Source organism: Ixodes scapularis, unplaced genomic scaffold (genome assembly GCF_016920785.2).
Source record: "Ixodes scapularis isolate PalLabHiFi unplaced genomic scaffold, ASM1692078v2 PGA_scaffold0__279_contigs__length_252992795, whole genome shotgun sequence".
In the NCBI taxonomy this organism is placed as follows: domain Eukaryota; kingdom Metazoa; phylum Arthropoda; class Arachnida; order Ixodida; family Ixodidae; genus Ixodes; species Ixodes scapularis.
Genome location: NW_024609835.1, coordinates 226432253 through 226455311, shown reverse-complemented (window position 1 = coordinate 226455311; position 23059 = coordinate 226432253). Strand labels below are relative to the sequence as shown.

At 44.2% G+C, this 23059-nt stretch overlaps 1 protein-coding gene across 7 annotated transcripts in view; it reads right to left on the bottom strand.

The window, feature by feature from the left end:
- The window catches only part of LOC120844207 (hemicentin-2), a 378065-nt gene that overhangs the window by 15783 nt on the left and 339223 nt on the right, over positions 1–23059 (bottom strand). For 4 of the 7 annotated variants that reach the window (XM_042290941.1, XM_040502927.2, XM_040215858.3 and 1 more), the window contains exons 6-11: positions 14295–14567; positions 12456–12722; positions 9668–10018; positions 5272–5526; positions 4360–4626; positions 2363–2494 (exon numbers count right to left, since the gene is read on the bottom strand). In XM_042290941.1, coding sequence (XP_042146875.1) covers positions 2363–2494; positions 4360–4626; positions 5272–5526; positions 9668–10018; positions 12456–12722; positions 14295–14567 — 1545 coding nt within the window. Of the gene's footprint in view, positions 1–704; positions 812–1555; positions 1590–2362; positions 2495–4359; positions 4627–5271; positions 5527–9667; positions 10019–12455; positions 12723–14294; positions 14568–23059 lie in introns of all 7 variants that reach the window. The other 3 variants (XM_042290939.1, XM_042290943.1, XM_040502926.2) reach the window with 1 other exon arrangement.

Sequence of the window (23059 nt, the reverse complement as noted above, 5' to 3'; positions counted from 1 at the left end):
TATGTTTAATAACCTAGAGGATAAATTATTTTCCGACATGCTAAAACTAGGAAGAAAATTCCAAAAAAAATAAAAGCGTCAGGTTGAATGCCACATTATTTAAAATCGCCGATGTCAAATGCTAATTTATTGCGTGTTACTTTTACGAAGAAATTTATTCCACAGATTTTTAAAATGGTATTATTTACAGATCTGCACCTCTCGGAGGTTAGTCGCATCACAAGGAATGAGATACACCAGGGTCTATACAGGGGCTCATGCACCATGCATTTAGCATAGCTATTGAATGTCGCCAGGCGAAATTAAAAAAGCTTTTGGTTAGATCATTCAGCGTGCATTATCAGGCGTCCTTTAAACGTATCAGGGTTATAAAGACAAATAGGAGTTTGTTTTTCCTTAATTGAGCTAGCTTCATAGTAGGTTCTTTATTGAAGGTTTGCCTTTGTTTGTTATACTATTTGCTCATAAACATATTTAGTTTCATTCAAGGCCCTTTTAAGAGGACGAGCATTGTAGATGTGGTCATAAAATCGGCGTCTTTTAGGTATACTTCTCTTCACCCAAAACTTACAGTTTAGAGCAAATAGCTGTAACATTCGAAACGGTTCCAAATTGAATGCTTCGGAAACATCTTTAAAAATACGTGAAACCATCTGCGATCGCCCCGCTCGGGCAGTATGAGTATGCACCCCGTGAGTGGCTACCTGAGTTTCCAGTGATATCGGCGGTGCTACCGTTCTGCAGATACGGAGAGTGGAAGCCCGCTTTGAGGACGCTCAGGTCTTCGGTCGTGCTCAGGCGACCTTCAGGGCTACGGGATGAGGGAGGATGAATGAGGAACACAGGTTGGCGGGGAAAAGCGGAGCATGCAGTGCAGGTGCCCAGGGACACGGTATTCACTAAGATCTCAAGTGATATACAAGAGCATTGGTTCAGGGTGAGGAAGATGCTCGACTAACGTTTCAAGTATACATTTTCCAAGCGTAGCTATCCTTTGTCAGGAGCATATAAACTAGTATTTTCTTTTCTTTCGTTTAGTTCATTACCTTCGAAAAAAAGTGTAATTGGTCACCCTAGCTTAGATATCTGCCAAGTTCGCTGTCATTAAATATGTTAATTTTTGTTTTTTTTTAATATAAATTTTCTTTGCACTCTCATTTAGCTTGCCTGGAATATGAATAGAAGCTCGTTCAAATAGCTGGGATCATGTGCTGACGTGCGAATTGACTGCCATTCCCGAAGTAAAATTCTAACTTAGAAATTTATAAAACATCAGACTAAAAATAAAATATTCTACAAATATCACCTATTCCTGATTGCGGCAAAACGTAATCCCATATTTCGCAAAGGATACCTCGTTCAATTTCCTTCTAGAGGCAATAGGATTATTTTGATGAGGCTGGGGTAGTTGCCGTTGATCATGCAGATGGACATGCACTCCGCTAATTCGAGGCGTTAAGTAAGTTAAGGCTTTCTTTGTACTAAATGGGATCTATGTCGTGAGTAAGGTGCACTTGATTTAAGAGCACGAAGCATTTGTTTGAGAAGTACTTACGTTTGGCGGTCCTCGAAAGCTTCTTTATGTCCAGCTGCAACAAGCACACAGACGGACTCTGACTTCTACACCACTTACCGTGAGCGAACTGAGAGGGAGCCACCTTTGAATCTGAGACCTCCTTACTGCCATTATGTTCTGGCTCATGGGCGAATATTCATCCTCGAGATTCATTCCCTGAGTTCATATATATTCCACTTCACGTTCAGGGATCGTCATAAAAGATAGAATATTTTCGTTTTGCGCAACTTCTCTGTTTGCAAATCATTCTTCTCTCTGTACAATATGAAACTATGGTTTTCCCGGCATTGCAGAAGTTCGTGTTTCTTTTTTTTTTTTATGGTAGCTATGTTTGGGTGACAATTTCATTGAGTGTTTTTTTTTTTTTTTAATGTCCTAATATCCTTATTTCCGAGTAAAGTTCGTACATAACTGAGAAGACACGTTTTTTTTTTTTTTTTGCAATTTCAAAAGCTACCATGTTTAAAAAAAAATCGTGAAACATAATTGTTAATGCAAACTATATATTCTTTGATGCCTCTACTGTCCTAACTTGATTGCAGAAAAAAAGGTCACATGCCTTGCCCCCTTTTGCGAAATATATTTAAAGCGAGAAATCTAAGCTGCTAATGCAAATGCTTCCAAGCAATCGCTCATATCAAAGCTAAAACATCAAAGCAAAGCGAAGCGTGAGACAGACACACGAACGTGCACACAGAATATACATGCATACGCGGTTCTGCATTGTCAAAGAGACTGGCAGCAATCGAACTGGAGAACAGATCGGCCAACAATGAATTCACTCACCTCTTTTCCGTCGCCTCTTCATAATGAGCACGAGAATCACAATAATGATGATGAAGATTAACACGATGAGTCCCGCTATCCCTGTGATCATCATTACTTGCTCGTCATCTAAGTAGACCTGGTTGGAGACGCCTGAAAAAGACAAAAAAAAAACAATCACTGTACCTGCATTATTTTATCTATTTTTATTCACTACAGGCAAGTACAGAATAGAAGCTATAGTTCCTGCACAGCGAGTTTTCAGGCCAAGAACTTCAAACTCCTTGTGGCTTTGAAAACAAAAGAAATCCATAAAATCCAGGCCAATTGATCAAACAAAAAAAAAATATATTTCGAGACGGAAACAAAAGGCTAACGACACCAGGTGTCAAGCGTTTTGTTTGCTACTTTTTTTTACATTTCACATGATCAACATTAAAAAAAAATAGTGCTCCTTTCAACTACCCTGTTTCCTGTTGTTGAACGCAGTGATAAAGCATGCAAGCATGCTTTATCACTGTGTTCAACAACAGGAGCCCATTTACACATACATTGCAGAGATTGCCGTTGCATTCCCAACTTTCAAGGCACTACAATCGTTGGGAGATGTAAAGAAAAGGTGGCGAGGGAGGTACTGGGGGATTACATGATAAAGAAGGATTGTCCTGATAAGTGTATCAGTCAGCCCGCACTTTTCCTCCACAAAAAGGAAGTGGACTTTATTGATACATCTGGTGGCCGAGTCATTGACGACTAGACACATTTGTAGTATTTGTGGCTTTTTGCTGATTTTATTTTGCTGTTTCTATTTTTTTCCAGTAAAAACTTCAGTTGATAGTCAGCGCTCGTCCTGTTTGCCTCTCCGACTTCGTATTCATCTTTATAGTGCACTTACACTATTTTCAACATGCATAACCAACTCGCCTGCATCGCCACATTAGCATCTGTATATTTCCCCGTTATATATATATATATATATATATATATACATATATAAGCCTTTAAGGGGGCTAGCGGGAACGAGAGGGCGTCTGCGGGCGCGAGAAATTGAACGAGACCCTACAAAAAAAAAAAGGCTAGATGTTATATGCTCCTCATGCTATATATAAGGCATATATATGCTGATGCATATGACATAACTAGGATTCTGTGTTTTCGGAGTTAATTTTTCGCTGAAAGTTTGGGTTTGATCGGAGTTTAGTTTTGTCCGATTCCCAATACTTAATTAATTTTCCGGTCGCGCACCAGTCACCTAGCTGTGTTTGGAGATTTCTGCTTGTCCTTTGTGCCTCTTTTTCCCCTTCTCCAGGAATTATTTTCGCCATTCTTGCCCAGCTCGCTTGCACCTTTGCATGCAATTGCATTGTAATCGTCCTTAGGTTTTCAAAAATGCAAAAAAAAAAAAAAATAGACAATTTCCGGGTACCTTGACCCGTAGTCCTGAAGTCCTGAAGTAACCTCGACGTGCTAAAAGGCAAACACATTTTTTCAGTAGTTCTAGATTTCAAAGAATACTATATTGTTATCCACTCAGACCCGGTGACCCAGTGCTTTTTCAAAGTTCATTTGTAAAACAACGTCTTTTTTTTTTCTTGTCTTTCTTGCGAAAATTCCGAGTTTTCCAAATAAATTCGAATCTACAGTATATTTTCCTGCGAGTGTTGTTCCAACTTTTTTCGGATTCATCAGAAAAGACGGAACCCTAGGCATAACATAGATACTAATTACAGCACTTTCTTCATCTGAGAATTATGCAGAAGCCACGGTCAACTTGCAGGGAAGATGTAGTTGACCCTGACCTTAAGAGGACAACCTCTCTATACGGGCTGTTTCTGTCTCACTTCGTGCGTAAATTTAATTCCGGTGTTTTTTCTTCAGTCTGACGGCTTGGCTCCTCAGATATTTCGCTCGTTCGTCTATATGGCATCACATTCGAGGGTTTTCTCCCGCAAAGGGAGCCGCGCGAGTCCCGTGTATCGTTCAGCGAAATGCAGAGAACCCCGGCGGGGAGCCGTTACCTCCGGGCCCGTTGACCCGGTACTCGCACTCGGAGACGCCCAGCGTGTTGTTCGGCTGGCACAGGTAGAGGCCGTAGTAGTCCGGCACCGCCGAGTCCGGCACCGTGTAGATACTGCGCAGTCCCTCCGTGTAGATGTGCTCTTCGAGCGTTTCGTTGCCCAGCATCCAGGTGATGTTGACCTGGGCCGGGTTGGCGTTCACCTCGCAGATGATGGTCAACTGGCCCTCTTCGTTCTTGCTCGTGTACAGCACGCACGACGGGGGGTCTGAAAGCACGATAAATGAAACGTAAATTTACAAAGGAAGGGCTTTAGGGTATATTTTCTCCTCATCCTAATAAGTAGGCATTTTCTAGATAAACGCCAGCGGTGAGAGCAGAGCCTCCTCTATACTCGCAAATTCTGGCTGTTCGACGACGGAGCCATAGAGTGTGTCCGGTCGTAGATTCGAAGCGCGAGGACCTGGTACCACAAGGCATCAAAGAGCCATTTCTCGAGGAACCTGGACGTCAGCACATAGCTTTTCCAGCGGCGAGGAACCGAAACACACTTGTTCGCTCGAAAAAAGTGTGTTTCGGCGTCTCGCCGCAGCGGGGCGCCAGTCACGTGGCTCTCCTCGCATCCGTTGTCTGCCGCTCCGCCTTTTCCACTTCGGCGACCGCTTCTCGTGGCGATACGCCAGGCTTCGTCAGTATATACGATGCTATGGTTAGGGTAACCCAAGTTCGAGATGTAGATATATAAATATCTATGTTTTATTCCTCAAAAAAGAAGAGCAATCTACTTTCTTATATCCATCGAATTTGTTTCCTACTTTTTTAATGCACCAGTCTAATGCTTTCAAATGTTCGTTCACGCTCGCACCCTGAAAACGTCTAGAGCAGGAAGCAATGAAAAGGAAAGAAGGCTCACAGATGACGTCGATGTAGGCGTTGACGGAGGCCGAGCCGTGCCTGTTGCTGGCCACGCAGGTGTAGTTGCCGCTCCTTTCTCGAGCCAGGCTGTAGTTCATGACGAGCATCGGGCTGTCCGAGATCACCTGGTCGTTGTACATCCACATGTACTTGCTGGCCGGCTTGGAGCTGGCGCTGCACGAGATCTGATCCGGCACGTTGCCCTCGAAGACCTTCAGGTGCCCGATGGACACCTCAATGTCTTCCGGGGGATCTGCTCAAGAAACGCGTAAGAACACAATTAGTTGCGCACGTAAAACTTGCGTCAGTTTTTTTCTCTTTATTTTGGAATGTACAATATGCTATTTGAATGAAGCTCGATAATTTAATACTCGAAAATAAAAAAAACGCGTTTTTATATCCTCCCCATAATTACACGTACATGCGCCCAAACATAAAAACCTTAAAAATACAGCGTACAGGCATCACGTAATTATAATAAAAACAGCGTTCGACACGCTGAATCCGTAAGCAAAACAAATAAATTATTGTAAAATATCAACGCACGTAAACATGGGCAGAAAAAATTAATGAAAACATATTTGATCACTATAAATGAAAAAAAAATATATATATAATTATGATTAAACAAAGGGGTATGATAAAATAAACTAAAGATTTAAAAAAAAAACTAGGCATGTGATACGGCTATGTGGAACCCAGCTCATGCGAAATAAAACAAATCCTGATTCCTGACTGTTCAGGTACCAAGAAAATAAAAATATTTCTGTGCGCTTGTTGGTGCGCTTGGAAGCCTGAGCTTTGCGAGTTCGAAAATCATGTCAGTCAATGATGTCAACAAAGCATTTTCGCAAGAATAACACTAATGATTTGTGTCATGTTCGTGTAAGCTTCATATTTTTGTGTGGCTTGTCACACGGGCATTTCTTGACAAATATACCTGATTAAAAAAGCTAGACCTTCAAGAATTGCCGGCTTGGACGCCATTACAAACTATAGGTACGTATTCGGAGTAAAAACTTAAATAAAAATCCTAAAATGGCTTGAAATTTCCGTTAACAGTAAGAGGAAGTACAAACAGGATCCGACTAGACGACAAAGGAAAACGAGTGTACAAACTAACGCTAAGGACATGTGAAAGGCATATCTTTCTATGGAACACTCCGCAGAGTACTACGCTTAGTCGCAGATGTTATTAGTTCGAAATTATTATTATTAGTGAGTATTAGTATTAGTATATGAGTATCAGCTTGCACCATGCATTCCGGCCTAAAAACGTTTAAACGTTTCGTTTAAACAAACTTCAAAATCCGAACAAGGCTTGAAAGCGGTGTTGGCCAAGACGCGTCACAATTAATGGCGTTACCTTTCGTAACGCAATAACCTACTTCGCGCATTTCCAAAACTTTAACGGTTAACGTACTTGCGCTACTTATTTTGAGCAATGGGTATCGTATTTACGTTACTCGTTCCATGGAGGAATAAAGTCATGAATTCTTACACTCACTCACATACATAAAAAAGATGTGCTTTGCTTTCCCAGGTAGAACCGTAAAAACGATAAAGCAGTGATAGCATGAAGCTCAGCAAGTTCGTTATTCATGATTGTGAGAAATGCCAGCCGAACGAAGGTAGAAATATACGAGACAGAGAGAGACCAAAGGAACATACACATGGACTCCTCTGGGCAAACAGCCATTTACTGAATACCATCTTTTTCTTCGTCGACTTTCATATAATGGCTAACTTGTTGTCTTTCGTCGACTTTAATTATTGTTAGGATGAAATAAATCTCCCTCGTCTTTATCACTTCAGCTTGAAAAACCTTGCATCCCCAGAGGTAGCATCTTCTGTGGGCTCATTCAGGCTAAAACAATTAAGTTGTGTGTATGTTTACACAGCCTAGAACTTGGTTTGCCTAAACGGGCGACGAGTCTGCTAGCTGTAGATGAGAACTTTAGCCAGTGCAGTACAACCGCTAGCCTGGGGTCTTTAACGTGCATCACGCAGTAGTGATACACGAGCGCACACCGGTGCGATGCTCATCCAGATCGAAGAGGGCAGGGGTGGCATTGAACTCAGGATCCTGGGTCCTGCAGCGCGAGCTTTCGCTCCACGTGCTCCGAGCTGGTGTGCGCTAGATCATTCGTCCACCGATCCCCCCTTCATTCAGGCTATTTTACACATGGGGCGTTTCTTGCAAATACTTCTTTGCTTTTGTATGTAGCACAATGGAGGCAGTGCTTACATACTGGTCCTTCCTCTCCTCAATAGCTAAGGATTCTAGAATTGCCCTTGCGACTCGTTTTTCTCACAAGACACATCTTACAATTTCTCGCAAGCAAAATAACGCAATTACGTCAAGTTTTTTTATGGGCATATTATCTGTTGTTTGACCACAAGGCCAAACAAGAGAAAAACGTTTCAATTCGTAAATAAAAACTGATGCAACAGTAAAGTGCGTTCCTTTTAATCGTTAGCAGTACCGACATTTTTGACAAAAGCGCCACAAGATGGGGACAGAAAGTAATAGACACGACAGAAGCGATATAACAACTTGACCATATTTCACTATTGGCGGTACAGGTAACGCTTTCCTTTTGTTTCAAAGAAACGTATGTATTTAACGCGCATTCCCTTCATTTGGAAGTAAAGCGCCATTGTTTTTTTTTTTGTTAACGCTAACTACATTGTTTGAAAGCACTGGAATAACATTTTTTTTTTATTATTCTAAAGCACTCCCTCGAACAATAGTCGGGTGATAAAAGCGCTAAGCCTTTTATCTGAACGTGAACCTGGGCCTGGGTCCGTTTGTTCGTGACTTAGAAATGAACTGCGCGGAGGAGTCAAGAAAAGTCTGCGAGCTCACTTTCCTGCCGAAAACGGAGACAGCCAAACACGGCCAACGATGGGAGGATCCTAGCAAACAACAAAGGGCGGAATACTATTGGGTCTGAAAAATACGATGTACGCGGAAACAATGTGCTTGACGTCTCACTTGCTCGCTGATCCTGCCCACATCGAATGCTTCGGGTGTAATGATATGATCTTCGTCGTTCGTTGGGGTCCTTGAATAATTCGCCGTGATCGGCTCTCTCCGTGTTTTGTAGGAAAGCGAATTCAAAGTCTTTTACAGAGGTACTCGTTATTGGTGACATATCGCAGCGGATCCCAGTGCGTGTTTCGTTAAATGGATACTGCAACCGAATTCATGGGCCTATTCTTTTGTATGAATGACAACGGCGTTCTGGCCGCACCACCGATATACAATTTTTTGTTCGAGAAGACACTAAACAATTACTTCAAAGGAATAAACCGAATGTCATTACGCCCTTCTGTCCTTAAAAACGGCGCCGCTGCGCGGAAGTACATTGGCAAGCAGCCTGCGCCCGAGCCCCTTCGAACCGGGTTTCCCCTCCCTCACAGTCTAAACAAATCCTGCGGGGTAGAGGGGGGAAACTAAAACGGCCAGGGTGTAACGCCTTGACGGCCCCAAGTGGCGGAGCTCATAACCACGTCAGCCACCAAGCAGCTTTGCCCGTTCTGGACCAAGTGATGTCACGCCTCCCGTTGTGCATCGCGCTCGCCGATGGCTGACCTTCGAGCGCTCGATGGAATTGGTGCTTTGGAACAAAAATATAGACGCTTTGCATCAGCAGCTGTGCATGGATTCCGCCATAACCGACCTTCAGTTTGTGTTTCCTTTTTCTCCGTTTTATTAAGTTTATCACAAAAACAGCAGGACAGGTAATTGCCATTCTAGATTATACTCTGTGGTTCTCCCTCGCATTAGACTATGCGGAGGCATGTCGACGCCCGCTTCAGTTGATCGGCATTTCTGTAAGATAAGAAAAGGTCACCAATGGCAGCTGTAATGTGGCGCCTATGCAAAACGGCTGTAGCCGTCCGTTCAAAACGCAAATGTGCGATTGACATTAGCAGATAGAGGTGATCGTGTTTAACCTATTTCTGAACGTGAAAGTTATATTTTAAGTTTCAATTCAATATCAATTCAATTTCTGGAATGACGTTACAGTGCCAAGAGACGTCGCAGTTTCATAACACTTTAAGTTACTTCAGGTCAAAATGTCACCTAATGTCATAAAACATGTTTTTAAATTAAATTTAGCTAGAACCTTTATAGCCTCTAAGTTCGGAGGCGATATTTGCAATCTCCCCTGACGTCACGCGACCCCATAACTTCATGCCACATCACGTGACATCATGACGTAATTTCGAGCCGTGACGTCATGTTTTACGTACAATGTGATCGTGAGCAGTCTGTGTGTAGCAGCCCGTGTGTCGCCTCCACTGTCGCCGCAGTATACCAGTTCGCAAAAAATATAACTCACGGACAATCTTAAGAGAGTGTACAGGTAGAGCGGAGGACTTACACTCGACCTCGAAGTGCGTGGTGGACGAGATGCCGCGCCCGACCAGGTTCCCGCTGGAACGGCAGGTGAAGGTGGTGTTGTCCATGTTGCGGTCGAGCACGCCTCCGGGCCACAGGGACATGTTGAACTTGAGCGTGCTCACGACGGACGCGAAGTGGTTCCTGGCCGGCTCCTCCGGGTGTGGTGTCGTCTGGATGCCGAACTGCGGGTTGTAGTCGATGTTGTCGCCCGCGCGGAGCCACTCGATCACGCAGGCGGGCTCGCATTCCACGCGGCACCACAGGCTCACGTCCGTCGAGTTCTGCAGGGCTCCGTGCACCGCAGGCAGGCGGTCGATGAACGAAGGCGGAGCTGCACGGAAGGCCGCCACTCCTTTGCTATCCTGTCTAGTTTACACAGCCGTCTATTATACTCTAAAACTCCTATACCAACTATTAATATAGCATCTTGCGGCTGATTTCATAGAAAATGCAATGCCTTATGAAAAAGTACAATGTTAATGTCCATGTATTAAAATGGGGAATTGGTTACATAAATATTTCGGAACAGCATTAGTGCCGTGATGTAGGCGAGTTGGTTCATGGTAACAGAAATAAACAGCGCGCAAAAAAATAAACAAGGACGAAAGGAAGGTGCGAACGACACAAGCTCCGTTTCCGTTCGGAACAGCATTATAGTTGAACTGGTTTTTTTTTTTTTTTTTTTTTTCAATGGGGGGATTTGCAGTACTGTGATAACCAGGAGTTTTTTTTTTTCGGTTCAGCGCAACAACTAGAACGCCATAGTAAGATTTGTGGCGCAGGCTAGCTGGTGAGCCTTCATACTTACAAAAAACCCGAGACAAGGAAACAAAAACGAGACAAGAGACTTTGTTGTGTTTGTCCCTTCTTTTCCGCTTGTCTCAGGGTGTTTTTTTTTTTTTTTTTTTTTTTCAAATATACAAAGCAACGTCTGGTTTTATTGTCTATTATATGGCAGTCAGGGAATACGTAGGATGGGGTTTACAAAACACATATTATTTGAGTGTGAACAAGTACGCACTATATAATAAAACAAATATATACAAATATATATCAGCAAAACAACTAGAAAACACCTAATGTAATACCTGTATTTCATCGTTTCTAGGGTTGATGACGCGGATGCAAATCTGTACTCTTCCGATCTATTGCTAAAATAGCTGGAATATAAACTGAACTTGTACATGGGTAGATTTAGAAAGGCGGCAAAAATAAGCTGAAGAATTTTCTCAACACATATTTGTAAATTAGGCAGATATAGCCCGAAGCTGCATGACAGAAATATTGCATCAACATCAATGTAAGAGCCTAGGTAGTTCCAAGCTATGTGCTAAGTCCTGAGACGTGGGGCAAGATAACACTCATTTATTGCTTGGTCTGAACGGTGAAACCGTAAACAGCCTTAAAAAAATATATCCAGTAATCTTACAGACATCTTAAATATTCATTTACTAGTAGTGATAAATAAAAGACGATCCTAAACTAAAGTGATTCTGATGTTACCATACTGATGTAGGAAGTATCTTGTCGACCCGAGTACGATTGCATCACAATAACCTTTTTTCTAAATCCGTCTTAAACGGCCTATACTGTGCATTTAGACTGTAAAACTGTGGGTTACAGTCAAAATAAATTGAAACATGAAAGTGCACCGAGGATTCGCCCAGAAATTGCATCGCTTAACTGAAATACACTTGAACCTAAAGCCACTGCAAATCAGGTGAAGCCTTGTTTATTTGAGCACCTGTGCTTGCTCAAGGTGCGCTCAATGATACCCTTTATGTAAAGTCAGAAGAACAATGTACGTGTAATATGCGTAGTGACGTTATTTCTCTCTGGGTTTTGGTGAGCGTAACAGTTCTTACATTATGTTGTAACAGTCGTGTCTGGTTAACCTGGACACCTCCGCTCCACAAAAACAAAAAAAAAAAAAAAAAAAAATCACCCACACTCAAGTTGTCTCTAGCGAGGTGGCACAAACGCCAGTAACCTCTAAAAACAAAGGTATCACCTTACACCCTTTTGTCCCATATAATGCACCCCAAAACTTCAATTCGACGTACAGCGCACGATGGTCGAAGAGACGGGGCCACATTTAACCAGGGGCTTGATAACGGTGCGAGATAACTTATTAAATAGCTAAAACACGTATCAAAAACCGCAGAAAGAAAACACTGAGCGTTTGCCGTAGGGCCAAGAAACAGATTATTATTTTTTTTTGCAGTCAGTAAGACGTACATTAGCTATTTTAATAAGTTGTACCACACGGCTATCAAGCCCCTCGTGAAAGTTAGTGCCGCCAGATCGGCGTCAGTGCGATGTACGTGCAACTTCAGTTTTGGGTGTTTTATGGGCAGTATATACAGCGCCAAAAAACGACAGGACAAAGACGAGAGTAAACAGGACGAGGCGCTCCTCGTCCTGTTTACTCTCGTCTTCGTCCTGTCGTTTTTTGGCGCTGTATATACTGATCATAAACCAACTAGCCCAAATTTATACTTTGCTGTATTTTATGGGACAAAGGGTGTAATAATGCACCTTTTTTTTTTTTTTCTGAGAGTGTGTTTCCTAGTTTGCTCCCAGAAGTGTTGTCCGTACAGCGGGGTAGCCTAATTAACGGGGTCCACATTAACGTATGTTCTAATGTATGTTCTGCGACAACTATAATACGAACGAGTATTTGCACAAATAAAGCCACACTTTCCCACACTATATGCGCGGCAACCGTTCAGTGCAACGATGCGAAGCCAAAGGCGCCGAGGGCTCACCGAGGACGGGCAGCTCGTAGTCCCCGCTTGGTCCGGCGCCCACGTCGTTGACCGCGGCGCATGAGTACTTGCCGCGGGACGTGAGGCTCCCGGGCTCGGTCTCGAGGGTGGGCCCCGTGGCCGTGGCAATAAGGGCGCCCTCGAACTCCCAGCGGTAGTGGGTGGCCGAAGGCAGGCCTGGGTCCTCCACGGCGCAGCTTAGCGTCGTCGACTTGCCCTTCACGGCGTACTCGCTCGCGTGCACCACGCTCGCGGGGCCGGGAGGATCTGCAGCGGAAGACAAGTCGAGATTGACCACGGCGCTTAACTATGCAGCGCGAAAGGAGATACTTTTCCTAAAACTTAAATATGCCGAAGACAAGCTAACAAGCGAAGAGCGTGTCGAGCCTCTATATCTCTACATTGCTCCGCAACCAATGAGTTTGAGGCATTCGTCGATAAGGGCACTGAAGACCTAATCACGGAGCAAGGAGTATGAACCTAATAACCAGTGCCCAGCGTTTTTTTTTAAGTTGTCACTGGCTATTTCATAAGACCGCTGTGCCACGAGAAAGTTAATGTCATCTCCATTAGATAACATTTGAGCTATTGCCCAGTCAGCGCGTGGCACCCCTGGCGCAGCGCGTCTCAAACTCCACTCTCGTATTCAGAATGGCGGGCCGATTCGACGATCACACGAAGGTCCTTCGACGAAAAATATTCAACATGACGATACATCAGTCACTGATTTGAGTAGTGTGCAATTGTTCGACATCGTGGAACAATTGCACACTACTATAAGTGATATATATGCATGATTCCGTCGAAACTCGGCTACCATGGGGCAGTCGGAGAACCCTCTAATGCTACAACCTGAATATCATATTGCATTAAAATCGTTAAAACCGATACTGCCGTCAACAGTACGGTGGACATCAGCTTTAATATCGCTAAGTAGATGTGTGGTTACAGCAGCCTAATACCGACAGTGCACTGACAGCCGCCATGCTCTGGCTATTACATGGCAACCCAAGGGGTTGGCAGTCCCTCGGTCAGAACAATTCGAAAGAGACCGGGAAAATATTATATGAAGAGGAACTGAGAGAGATAAGAAAAGTAGAGCGTGCGGAAAAGTAAGAGGGTATAACTTTGCTTTTACGCTCTTAAAAGCCAAGGCAAACGCAGAGGCTCGCAGCCTTTGTCTTTACCCAATGTCTCGCTCAAAGCAGGGCAAACAGAGCTACGTGTGCACCTCGGGTCACTGTCCTTCCAAATAAAGCTAGGTGCTGCACTTTGAAACTCGTTATAAACTTTCTATTCCTTGTTTTATTTCCGTGTAACCTTCATTGTTAGCTCCGTCCCGTGGTTTTAAAGCTGCCAATAACTCGAACACCCCTGTTTTAGGGGAACGTGAAAAGCCTTTAGAATGAACTTCTTTAAAGAATCCGCGAACCAGCTCACGATCTAGACACTATGCACACCGATAGCCGCCCGCTGGTTTCACGAATATTTATAACGTTAAATTACTTCATTCTGAAAAGTCTTTAGTTGTCTGGAAAATAAAAGTGGCAATCAAAACATCGTCCGAGGTTAAACTAAAGGTAACAAATGTTTCAGAAAGGCGGTGATGATTTATGAATTTGTATTTCAAGGCTCAGCATTCGTAAAGACGATGGATATTCTAGTTGTCATCTATGGGCTATTATCTTCATTAATATCAATCTGGCTAAATATTATTACCGCCTAAACGAGTATCTTTGTCACGAAACCATTAGAGTGCACTGCTTTCCTGATGGGAGAAACGCAGTCTTCCTTTTTCAAGAGAGGGGAACATTAGGGGCAGCGGGTGTGGGGACTCACAAAAGACGGCCAGCTCCTGCGTGTCCGAGACGGGTCCCCAGCCGGCGTCGTTCTCGCCCTGGCAGGAGTAGTTGCCCGTGAAGTTCCTCATGACGTCCATCCAGACGATGACGCGCTCGGTGGTCTCATTGAGGAGCTCCCCGTCCCGGTGCCAGCGCACGCGGCGCAGGCTGCCCGGGTTCCCCTCCAGCACGTTACACGACAGCGTCACCCGGGTGCCGTAGCCCTCCTCCAGGAACGGGGGGCTCACTACGGCCGACACCGTCGGGGAGTCTGGAATCGGGTTGACAGGGTATCTCTATTTCATTAACCGTTCAAAATGTCTCGTGTGAAAACTAAATTCACCATACATCGCCTCCTATGATAGCGAGGATCTTGTGCTCAATTTTCTAGGTCGCCTGCAGGAAGACAACACAGGAAATCGACTGGACACGAGTGCTTTTTTATCGTTCTGTTGTGAATCTTCTTTTCTCAGTGAAAACGCGATTCTTAGCCGGAATTCGTGTTCTATCAATGCCCTACTATGGCCTGGGGTAGGTGGCGCTAAGAAAACTGCACTACGGCCTGACTATGTGTGTGTACGCGGTGTAGGTGCAAAGTGTGGGGGGGGGGGGGGTAATTGAGAGTCAATCGTGTATGCGCATACGGCGCTTTTGTCACGGACTCCGGCCTGACCGTGTAGGAGGTATTGCATACAAGCGCATCTGATTACGATGCAAAGACGGTCGTAACCTCTACGAAACGTAAGAATCCTTAACCCTATCGTCAGTCGTGATAGGACCTTAAGCTTGGTTATTGCTTTCGTCACGACGTACTTCGTAAGACGCGATTTATAAACCCGCAGAGTAACTTGATGGAGAAAAAAAGACGCGTCATTGCAATTTGTGAGCGCGAAGAAGGATGCGGCAAATTAACGATTTGTTTCTGCTTATGTTCGAACGCAGCCGACGCTACGAGGGCCAATCAAACAGTGTCTAAAGCGCAAGTCATCGGGCCTTTTTGTTTCATGCTGAATTCGGGCGGCCCCCTCTAATTAGCCGCCTCTCTCCTCTGACCTTGATTCAACCGAGCGCCCCCTCCTCGCCGCCAGGGCTACTCGAGGTCCTTTTCAACCGATCCCAACTCGGGAGCTCGGAGCGTTCCGACATTCCCGAACCAGCGACGGAAGTAAACCTTCTTGACATTGCTAATGTGTAAAAAAGACATTTTACGAACGACGCTGGAGGATGGAGCAACATTTACGCTCGCAACGTGATGCTATAACGTCTGTGATGAACTATAAACTATTCCACGCATCAGCACGTAAATAAAAAAAATACCAATTCGCGAATTGGTTTTTGCACAACGGAGCGGAAGGCAATGTTTGAAGAGACTAATCAACTCATCCAATTTTCGACATTGAACGCGCTGCGATGGAGGTGATCCTTACGGCAGAACAGGTAAATATCAAATGGCTAAAAAACCGCCTTCTATTGAGGCGGAATATCGTGCAAGCATCACACAAAGAACATAGCATGTATCACCATGTAACACAAATTACGGTGCCTTATAGCTGGCTCTTTCTGCATTTAACAACACAAACTTTTGAACGCACTTTTATCAAACCTGGAAATTCCTAGAAGCGGCAACAAAATCCAGGTGTTACAGCGGTTTGCTTTGCGAGTTGTTTTATCATAGATTATTATTAGCGGGTTCCCTGCCTTGAGATGAACGATATTGTAAAAGCACTGACAACACTTCCCACGTCGAGTTTTCCTTCCACGGTCACAAGCGAATGTCGCTCCGTCCGTTGTAATCCTCGCACCATCGAACGCACAAGCCCTTTTAGAACCAGAGATTCATCGCCATCATGCCAAATCCCGCACACCACCACAGACCACTGCCGGCCATCTTCACCGAAACCACGGGATCCCCGTCCAAAGTAGCGCCTGTACCGCACCGCTCACCGACGGCTGGAGACGGAGTGCCAGGGCGCGCTCTGAGAGGGGGGAGCGGCCTCGGAAAGAGCAGGTTGATCAGGCCACCGCACTCCCTTTCCACCACTATATCTCGCACGCTGTTTAAAGAGTATTCGAGAGCGCGCGGAAAGAAGCACGCGAAGTCGCCACATCATTGATTCAGTGATAACAGAATACGCTCTAAAACATGACAAACACAATGATGTTTTTAACGTTGTCCGATTGGTCCCCTCAGCTCGCAGCTGAGGGGACCAATCGGTCAGTGCAAATTTAAGTCCAGACACAGCATGTGTCTCAGCTTAAGGGGGCATTGACAGGTTCGGTTAAACTCGTATGTTGTATTGTTATCCGAAACGATCGGATAACAATACATTACCCTCAAAATGTGTCACTTAAGAACTCATTATTTGTGGTAAAAAAAAATTCAAAAATCATAATTTGAAGTTTCCGCGTTTTCCGCGCCAGTTCAATGACGTCAAAGATTGAGTCGTCCTGCAACTCCAGTTTCTCTCACGCCTCTGAACCCTCCCCACCGGAAGTGTCGTGTACGGCCGCGTTCCGCGATCTATACCACTCTCCTCCGTGTGTGCCGCCTATGGATGAGAGCAGGAGACGCTTCACAATCTAGTTCGAAGTTCTTCTAGGGCCCTTTCAGCGACCGCAATTTCTTTGAAACGGTGTGAAAGGCTGCCCCGGAGGAGTCACAGCCGATGCTACCGTATACATAACCCCAAACCCTGTTGTTTTGACCGTTTGACGATTTTCTTTTTGAAGTCTGAAAGATCCTCGAACACCTAAAAAGAGAGAGCTTTGTCCGAATCCCCGACTCGCTGATCATTCTCAGTGCTACATGTGCCGGGCGCCCGGATGATTTCTGAGGGAGGATAAAAAGCCAGGAGGCGACATCACTCCGGAATCCGATTTTCGGTATTTCAAAAATAAGCGGTGCAGAGCGGTCGCAATTGCGTTAAAAACATGTTTTAGGAAAGTTCGAATTAAATACTATAGAAATTTCGCTGACAAGGTTCGCGCACACAACCAGTGAAGCGAACATGTGTGGGTCGACTATTAAGGATTAGCCAAACCTAATCTGTTCGTGCAAGATTTCTGACCAACTAGGCAACCAAGCTAAAACAGAGTGATAGAACTGCCATAAAGAAAAGGTGAGAAAAGACAAAAACAGAATCAGACTGAGTTTACAACCTGTAATCAAGAAGACGTCAGAAAGAAATTTCTATGTATACTAATCCTACGAAAATCATGTCGGGAGACACAGAGTGTGCAGCGTATTTTGAGCTCCTTCAATCATTGGGGAGACCAATATTCTGTGTATGTATCCAATGCAATCATTCTAAACAAGGCAGCTCCAATAGCGAAGGAAACAGGGTATATACTAACTGCGAGACAAGTCAGCGGTTTCATGCCCGGCGAGAGACGTAGTATTTCCAACAACAACAACAAAAAAATTGTCCGTGGTGCCTTTTTTTGTAGTAACATTTCTTGACGCTCTAAGTTTTAAACTCATCCCTGAAACACATTCTTCGGTAAAAGTGCCGGTCGTTGCAGCGCAGACGTCAATTAGTCAGAGGGATTTAAACAAAGTAATATTACCCCCCTCGATCGAGCGAGACACGAGCTTCCAACGCTACCACAAAAATAAAGGGGGAAATTCATACTTGAGAAATGCTTAGGTTAACCGGAGCTGTTTTAACTTGTCAGCGGAAGCAAAAGTCCATCTCACATGCACAGGCGAGACGTTTCACCAAACCGAAGAAAAAGAATCATGTACTTCTGTACGCGACACCTAAATTGGGCCTGGCGATGAGAGTTTAGTTTCATTAAAACTTTCGCAAACTTCCAGACTTCGGGCCCCCGACGACAAACGTTAATGGCGGTCTCGCTAGGCGGCGTGACTCGCCGATCGACAGCAACACGCACGGTAAAGAAGGAACGCAACGCCCGCCGACAGCGGACAGCAAAAAGAACCCTTCGGTTTCGTCACGGATGCGCGCCCACTTTCTCTCTTCCAGCCTTTCGCCAATGTTCGCAGCGAAAGCGGCCCAAAGCGCTCCGAGCTCGCTCATTAATCACATTATTAGATTAGCCGGAGTAAATTCATTCGTTTCCGCGCCAGCGTGTTTCCGTACATCTCCGCGCTCGCGTGCTTGCTTGCCTGGTTATTCCGTGTTGGCCGGCACGGCGCCGCAGTTCTATCGACGTGTCGGCGTATTTGCGCCGGGACCCCCCAAATAATCAAGCTGCGCATCACCAGTCGTCGAACCTTCGAGGCCATTTTCACGCCGCGCTTTTTTGTCATTTATATATATGCTTCTAAATGTACCTCCTCTGGTTTTAGCGTTCGTATCGACGCCGCTAGTTTTCACTCGCTCCCGTGCCGATGGGAAACTGTCGGGTAAAGTTGTGCTAATGGAAAGATAAAATTATACAACAAAAGATACCTACGTGAATCAGAAAGGAGTAAGTTTTGTTGCTGTGAAATATGAACACGCAAAAGTAGAAACGGGCCAGGTACGGTTTGCCAAGCGCTAGATGTTCTGGTGGCGTTCTTCTATGATTCCCGCCTGTGACGTCGCGTCCAGGGTTATCAGCTGCGGGCAACTATACTCCGTTTTAGACTAAATCCGTCCGGAGCCGACAACACGATCCGATGGAATCGACTGAGCAGCATGAACCATAGAGTTATTATAATGTACGCTAGAGGTTCAACTGGCGCTAGTGCGCTGCTGCAAATCGAAGCAGACAGCAACCAGTCCGAAATTGACTTCCGGTAATGCATTGCTATGGGGAAAAGCGGGTGCATTTTCTCTCTGCGCTCGATTATAAGAGCAAATATCACGAATAATTCGTACGTACTAGGTAGCTTGGAACTTTTCTCAGTCACGCAGACGAAATAATTGGTCAGTTACAGCGTTTTCATTTGAAATTCGTGGCACGAAAAACGATGCTAAAACCGCTTCGTACGTGTATTTATGTGCACTGTCGGACACTGTTAGCGCGAACACGGCGTCGGCACTTTTCAACATGAGGGACATACGTGCCAAACGAGCGAAGGACATGTGGGAAACCAAGAGAGACGGCAAGAACTACACAGTAACACTGGATAAGTAACTCTTTGTGCATGCAGACGATCAAATAAATTGAAAGTCACGTACTATAGTCAGATTTGTAATAAATAAGTACTGCTTTCTTCTTTCTGCTCATGAATATGTGCAAAGATGCATGTTCTGGGTTCAAATCATCACCCGCAGGCTCCAGATCTTTGCGAATGGGGAGAAGCCAGAGAACAGGTGCCCGATTAAAACTGCCCCACATAGGAAATAATAAAAAGACACACCTCTCGTAGCCCACATACTTTATTTTTTTAGCAGACTGTAAAGATGCACGACGGAGTCTTCATATAGTGACAGAAAAGACATATTAGCAATATATAAGCGCCACCAAAATGCTATTGAACCTTAAACGCATTCTACATTCCTTTCGATTGTTATTTTGCTTAGAATCGTCGCTTGTTTTTACACACCGGCTGTTGAACAGAGGTTTGAGCCTGAAATAGAGCGAAGTTTAACGTCGTTCAGTGGTAAAGAAAAATGTTGTAACTCAATCAATTACACTTTCACAATATCAATAAAGGTACATACTATCCGGTACAACCGAAATAAAAAAAGTTATTCGTGTTATTTTACGGCGAATAGACAAAATTCACGTGCGTATTCCCATAGGAATGCACAGGAGCACCGCAAAAGTAGACTGGTTGCTGTCTGCTTCAATTTGCCTCCCGGAAGTCGCATAGACACTAGCGCCAGTTGAACCTCTAGCGTATATTATAATAACTCTATGGCATGAACAGTGCATCGTCCTGGTGTCCGTTGTCTTTTTTTCTTCTTTTTTTTCTTTGAATACAAACATATCGCCTGTTGATTTCTGTGGTGTTTCCGGGTAATATCTCGAAGTTGCGCTTGTAAAATTTCCGCTATGACGCCGACGGCACAGGACGCGACACTAGCGATTCTCCGAAGTGAATAGAGCACATGGACCCTCTTCAATAGCGTTGAGGCTGTGCAAACGGAAGCGTGCAGTGGAGTTCCTCTCCACCTCTTCTCGCAGAGTCGGGTAAAACGCGGGTTTCGGAGGGAAAGAGTGGAGCTTCTTGCACAAGCCTCTGCTGACATATGTATATTAAATGCAGATAGATTGTGGTTGGGAGCACGAGGATGGAATATATGCACATTGTACTCCCGTGTTGCAGAGGACGCGAGATTTACTTTCAGCGCTTAACTTGACTCGTGCTGTTCTATCTATACTTGGTCCTTGGCGCTGGGTTATAGCTTCGTTTTGGTGGTAGGTCTCTAGGGGTATTATATAGAAAGGAGTATCGTGGGCAAGATGAGACTCGTGCTACTTTATCCTATGGTCGCTGCAAACGTGGATGCGTTAGGGGCACATTTCGAGGTCGTCCAACCATCAAATTTAGTTTTTTTATGTGGTTGTTGTCGACGCTGTTGCCGCTGTTACGCCGTTAAGAAGAGCTTGCCGGATTCTCCCTGAAGCGCCATTCTCTTAGCACAAACAACATATGTAAATTACCAAGAACTCTCGTGTATTTGGTTCAGGCTGCCCAAACAAGGTCCTTTTTTTAGGGAGACAATTTCTAACAATCTGAAATATATGTTGCGAAAACTGCGCAGCAACAAACTAAACACTGGCGACGAGAGATGATAATATATTTTGGGTATAGGCCGTTCAAATTCCAAAGAAAAATATGATGCATAACACTCAATTAGGTGATTACTTCTACTTGAGGAAATTATTTTGGGATATTTGATGTTACTTACTTTACTAGTCGTGGAAGGTGGAGATTATTTTACAAGTAGTGGAAAGTGAAAGGAAAAAATATCAATGTAAACAAGCGTGAAAAAAAACTAGTAATGCGACAAATCGAAACGTTCTCAATGTTTGTTTTCTAACCATCATACCTGCTTTATTAAACCGTGTACATTAAAAAAACAATAAATATATATATATTTTTTCAGAAAAAAAAGAAATTTAGAACTCTTGGCCACTAAATGTTCTTGCAGTAGCCTTCCACAAATTCCAGGATAAGGATACGTTCTTACAAAAGTAATGTTCCTCAACTTTCAACCCCAGGCATATTCTGAGAGCCGAGCACTGTAGTCTCCTTGGGGAGCACGACAAACGAGACGTCGAGAAAAGCGCTGACTCCAAAAAGGGGCAACATCGTTGTTCTTGTTCTTCTTTCTATTCTGAAGGACCGCGAGTAGGCAAAAACTACTTTCAAGATATGGGGCGAATTCCATTTCTGTATGAAAGCACGCACCGAAAGCTACTCGCCCGAGCTGAGCGGAGCCGCAAAGCCAATCGCTCCGTAAGCAAAATGCAAAGGACAAAGAGGAGACAAAGCTCTGATCGGGAAATTCCATCGAGTCTGAAAGACAAGGTACGGCCCTGTCTAAATGCTGAAAGTTCCCGCTCAAATCCGAAGGTGTGTTTATAGACCGCTAAGAATCCGAACCACTGCCTCCAGTCACGGAGACGCTGTCCTATTGCACTTTGGCTTCTTTGCCCGAAATCAGGGCACAAAATTATTGTTTTCTTTCTTTTCAAATAAACTAAATTATGCCTATTTTATTTTAATCCGATTTATTTGATTAAGACCATATAAATATTATTTAAGTAACGGTACATGGAAAAAATGATCCCTTATGACTAATTTTGTTTTCAAACACGGCAGCTTGAATAAATGATCCGTTTGGTCAGCGAAGAAAATATGGAAATTATATACCCACCATTCTGGAATAAAAGTAGTCTATTTTTTTAGTTAGCTAAAAAGCCATATTCATTTTTTTTTATCAGTTTCTGATTTGCTTTTAGTGGGACATTCCGTAACTGAGAAAAGGAGTGCAATGCAGAAAAACAAGCTCAATGGCGTGATTCGTTCAGAACAGCTGTTTGCGTTCAACCTGCAATAGATCACTTTTTCTTGGTTGCTACCTGGCTTTAAATACGAAACAAGCCCACATAGAAAGCATCAAATGATAGACATACGGTGAGTAAAAAAATATTTTAGGGATTATTTAAAAACAAAAATTGTTCTGCAGACCCGATGTGATTTAAATCACGATTAAGATGATGATTTAAATCGCAATCTAAATTATCTTGATTTTATTCTCCATTCTGACCAAAACGTGTCACGGGCCGTACCGGTAAGCTTAGCACGAAGGAACGATAGATGGCGCGCTTGTCGTGATATTCTGGGTGTCCTCCTCAAACCATTCAATTCATTGGTAAACGCATCCCTCGTCGATTGGTCGCAAATGCGCATGCGCTGCGTTGTCGTGTGACGGGGAAGAAAGCATGCAAAAAGGCGGAACAGACGATCAGTACGTTAGGTATTTCAGCACAACTCGTATTGCAATCACGGCTTATACAGAACATGACCCCCATCAACAAGTTGGAAACTATGTACTACAGGATGTTGAAATCTTAACTCGGACTATTCCTTTGTTTTTGTTCCCTTCTTTTTAAGTGATAGTTGTCCTTTCGAATATTTGTATTCCCGCGCGCAGGACTGAGATTGCACGCTTCTCCGTTCATCTTGAAGATTTGCCTTTACTCTCATCACGAGTGCAGAAAGATAACGAGGCCACAGTGACCTCGGCTAGTCTCGCCCTAACTCACTCCCGAACCTTGTAGGTCAAATATATGGGATACCGAGTGGACCGGATAAGTAGCTGTCAGTGGCTTCGCCAAGTCGCTAAGACTGTCCGA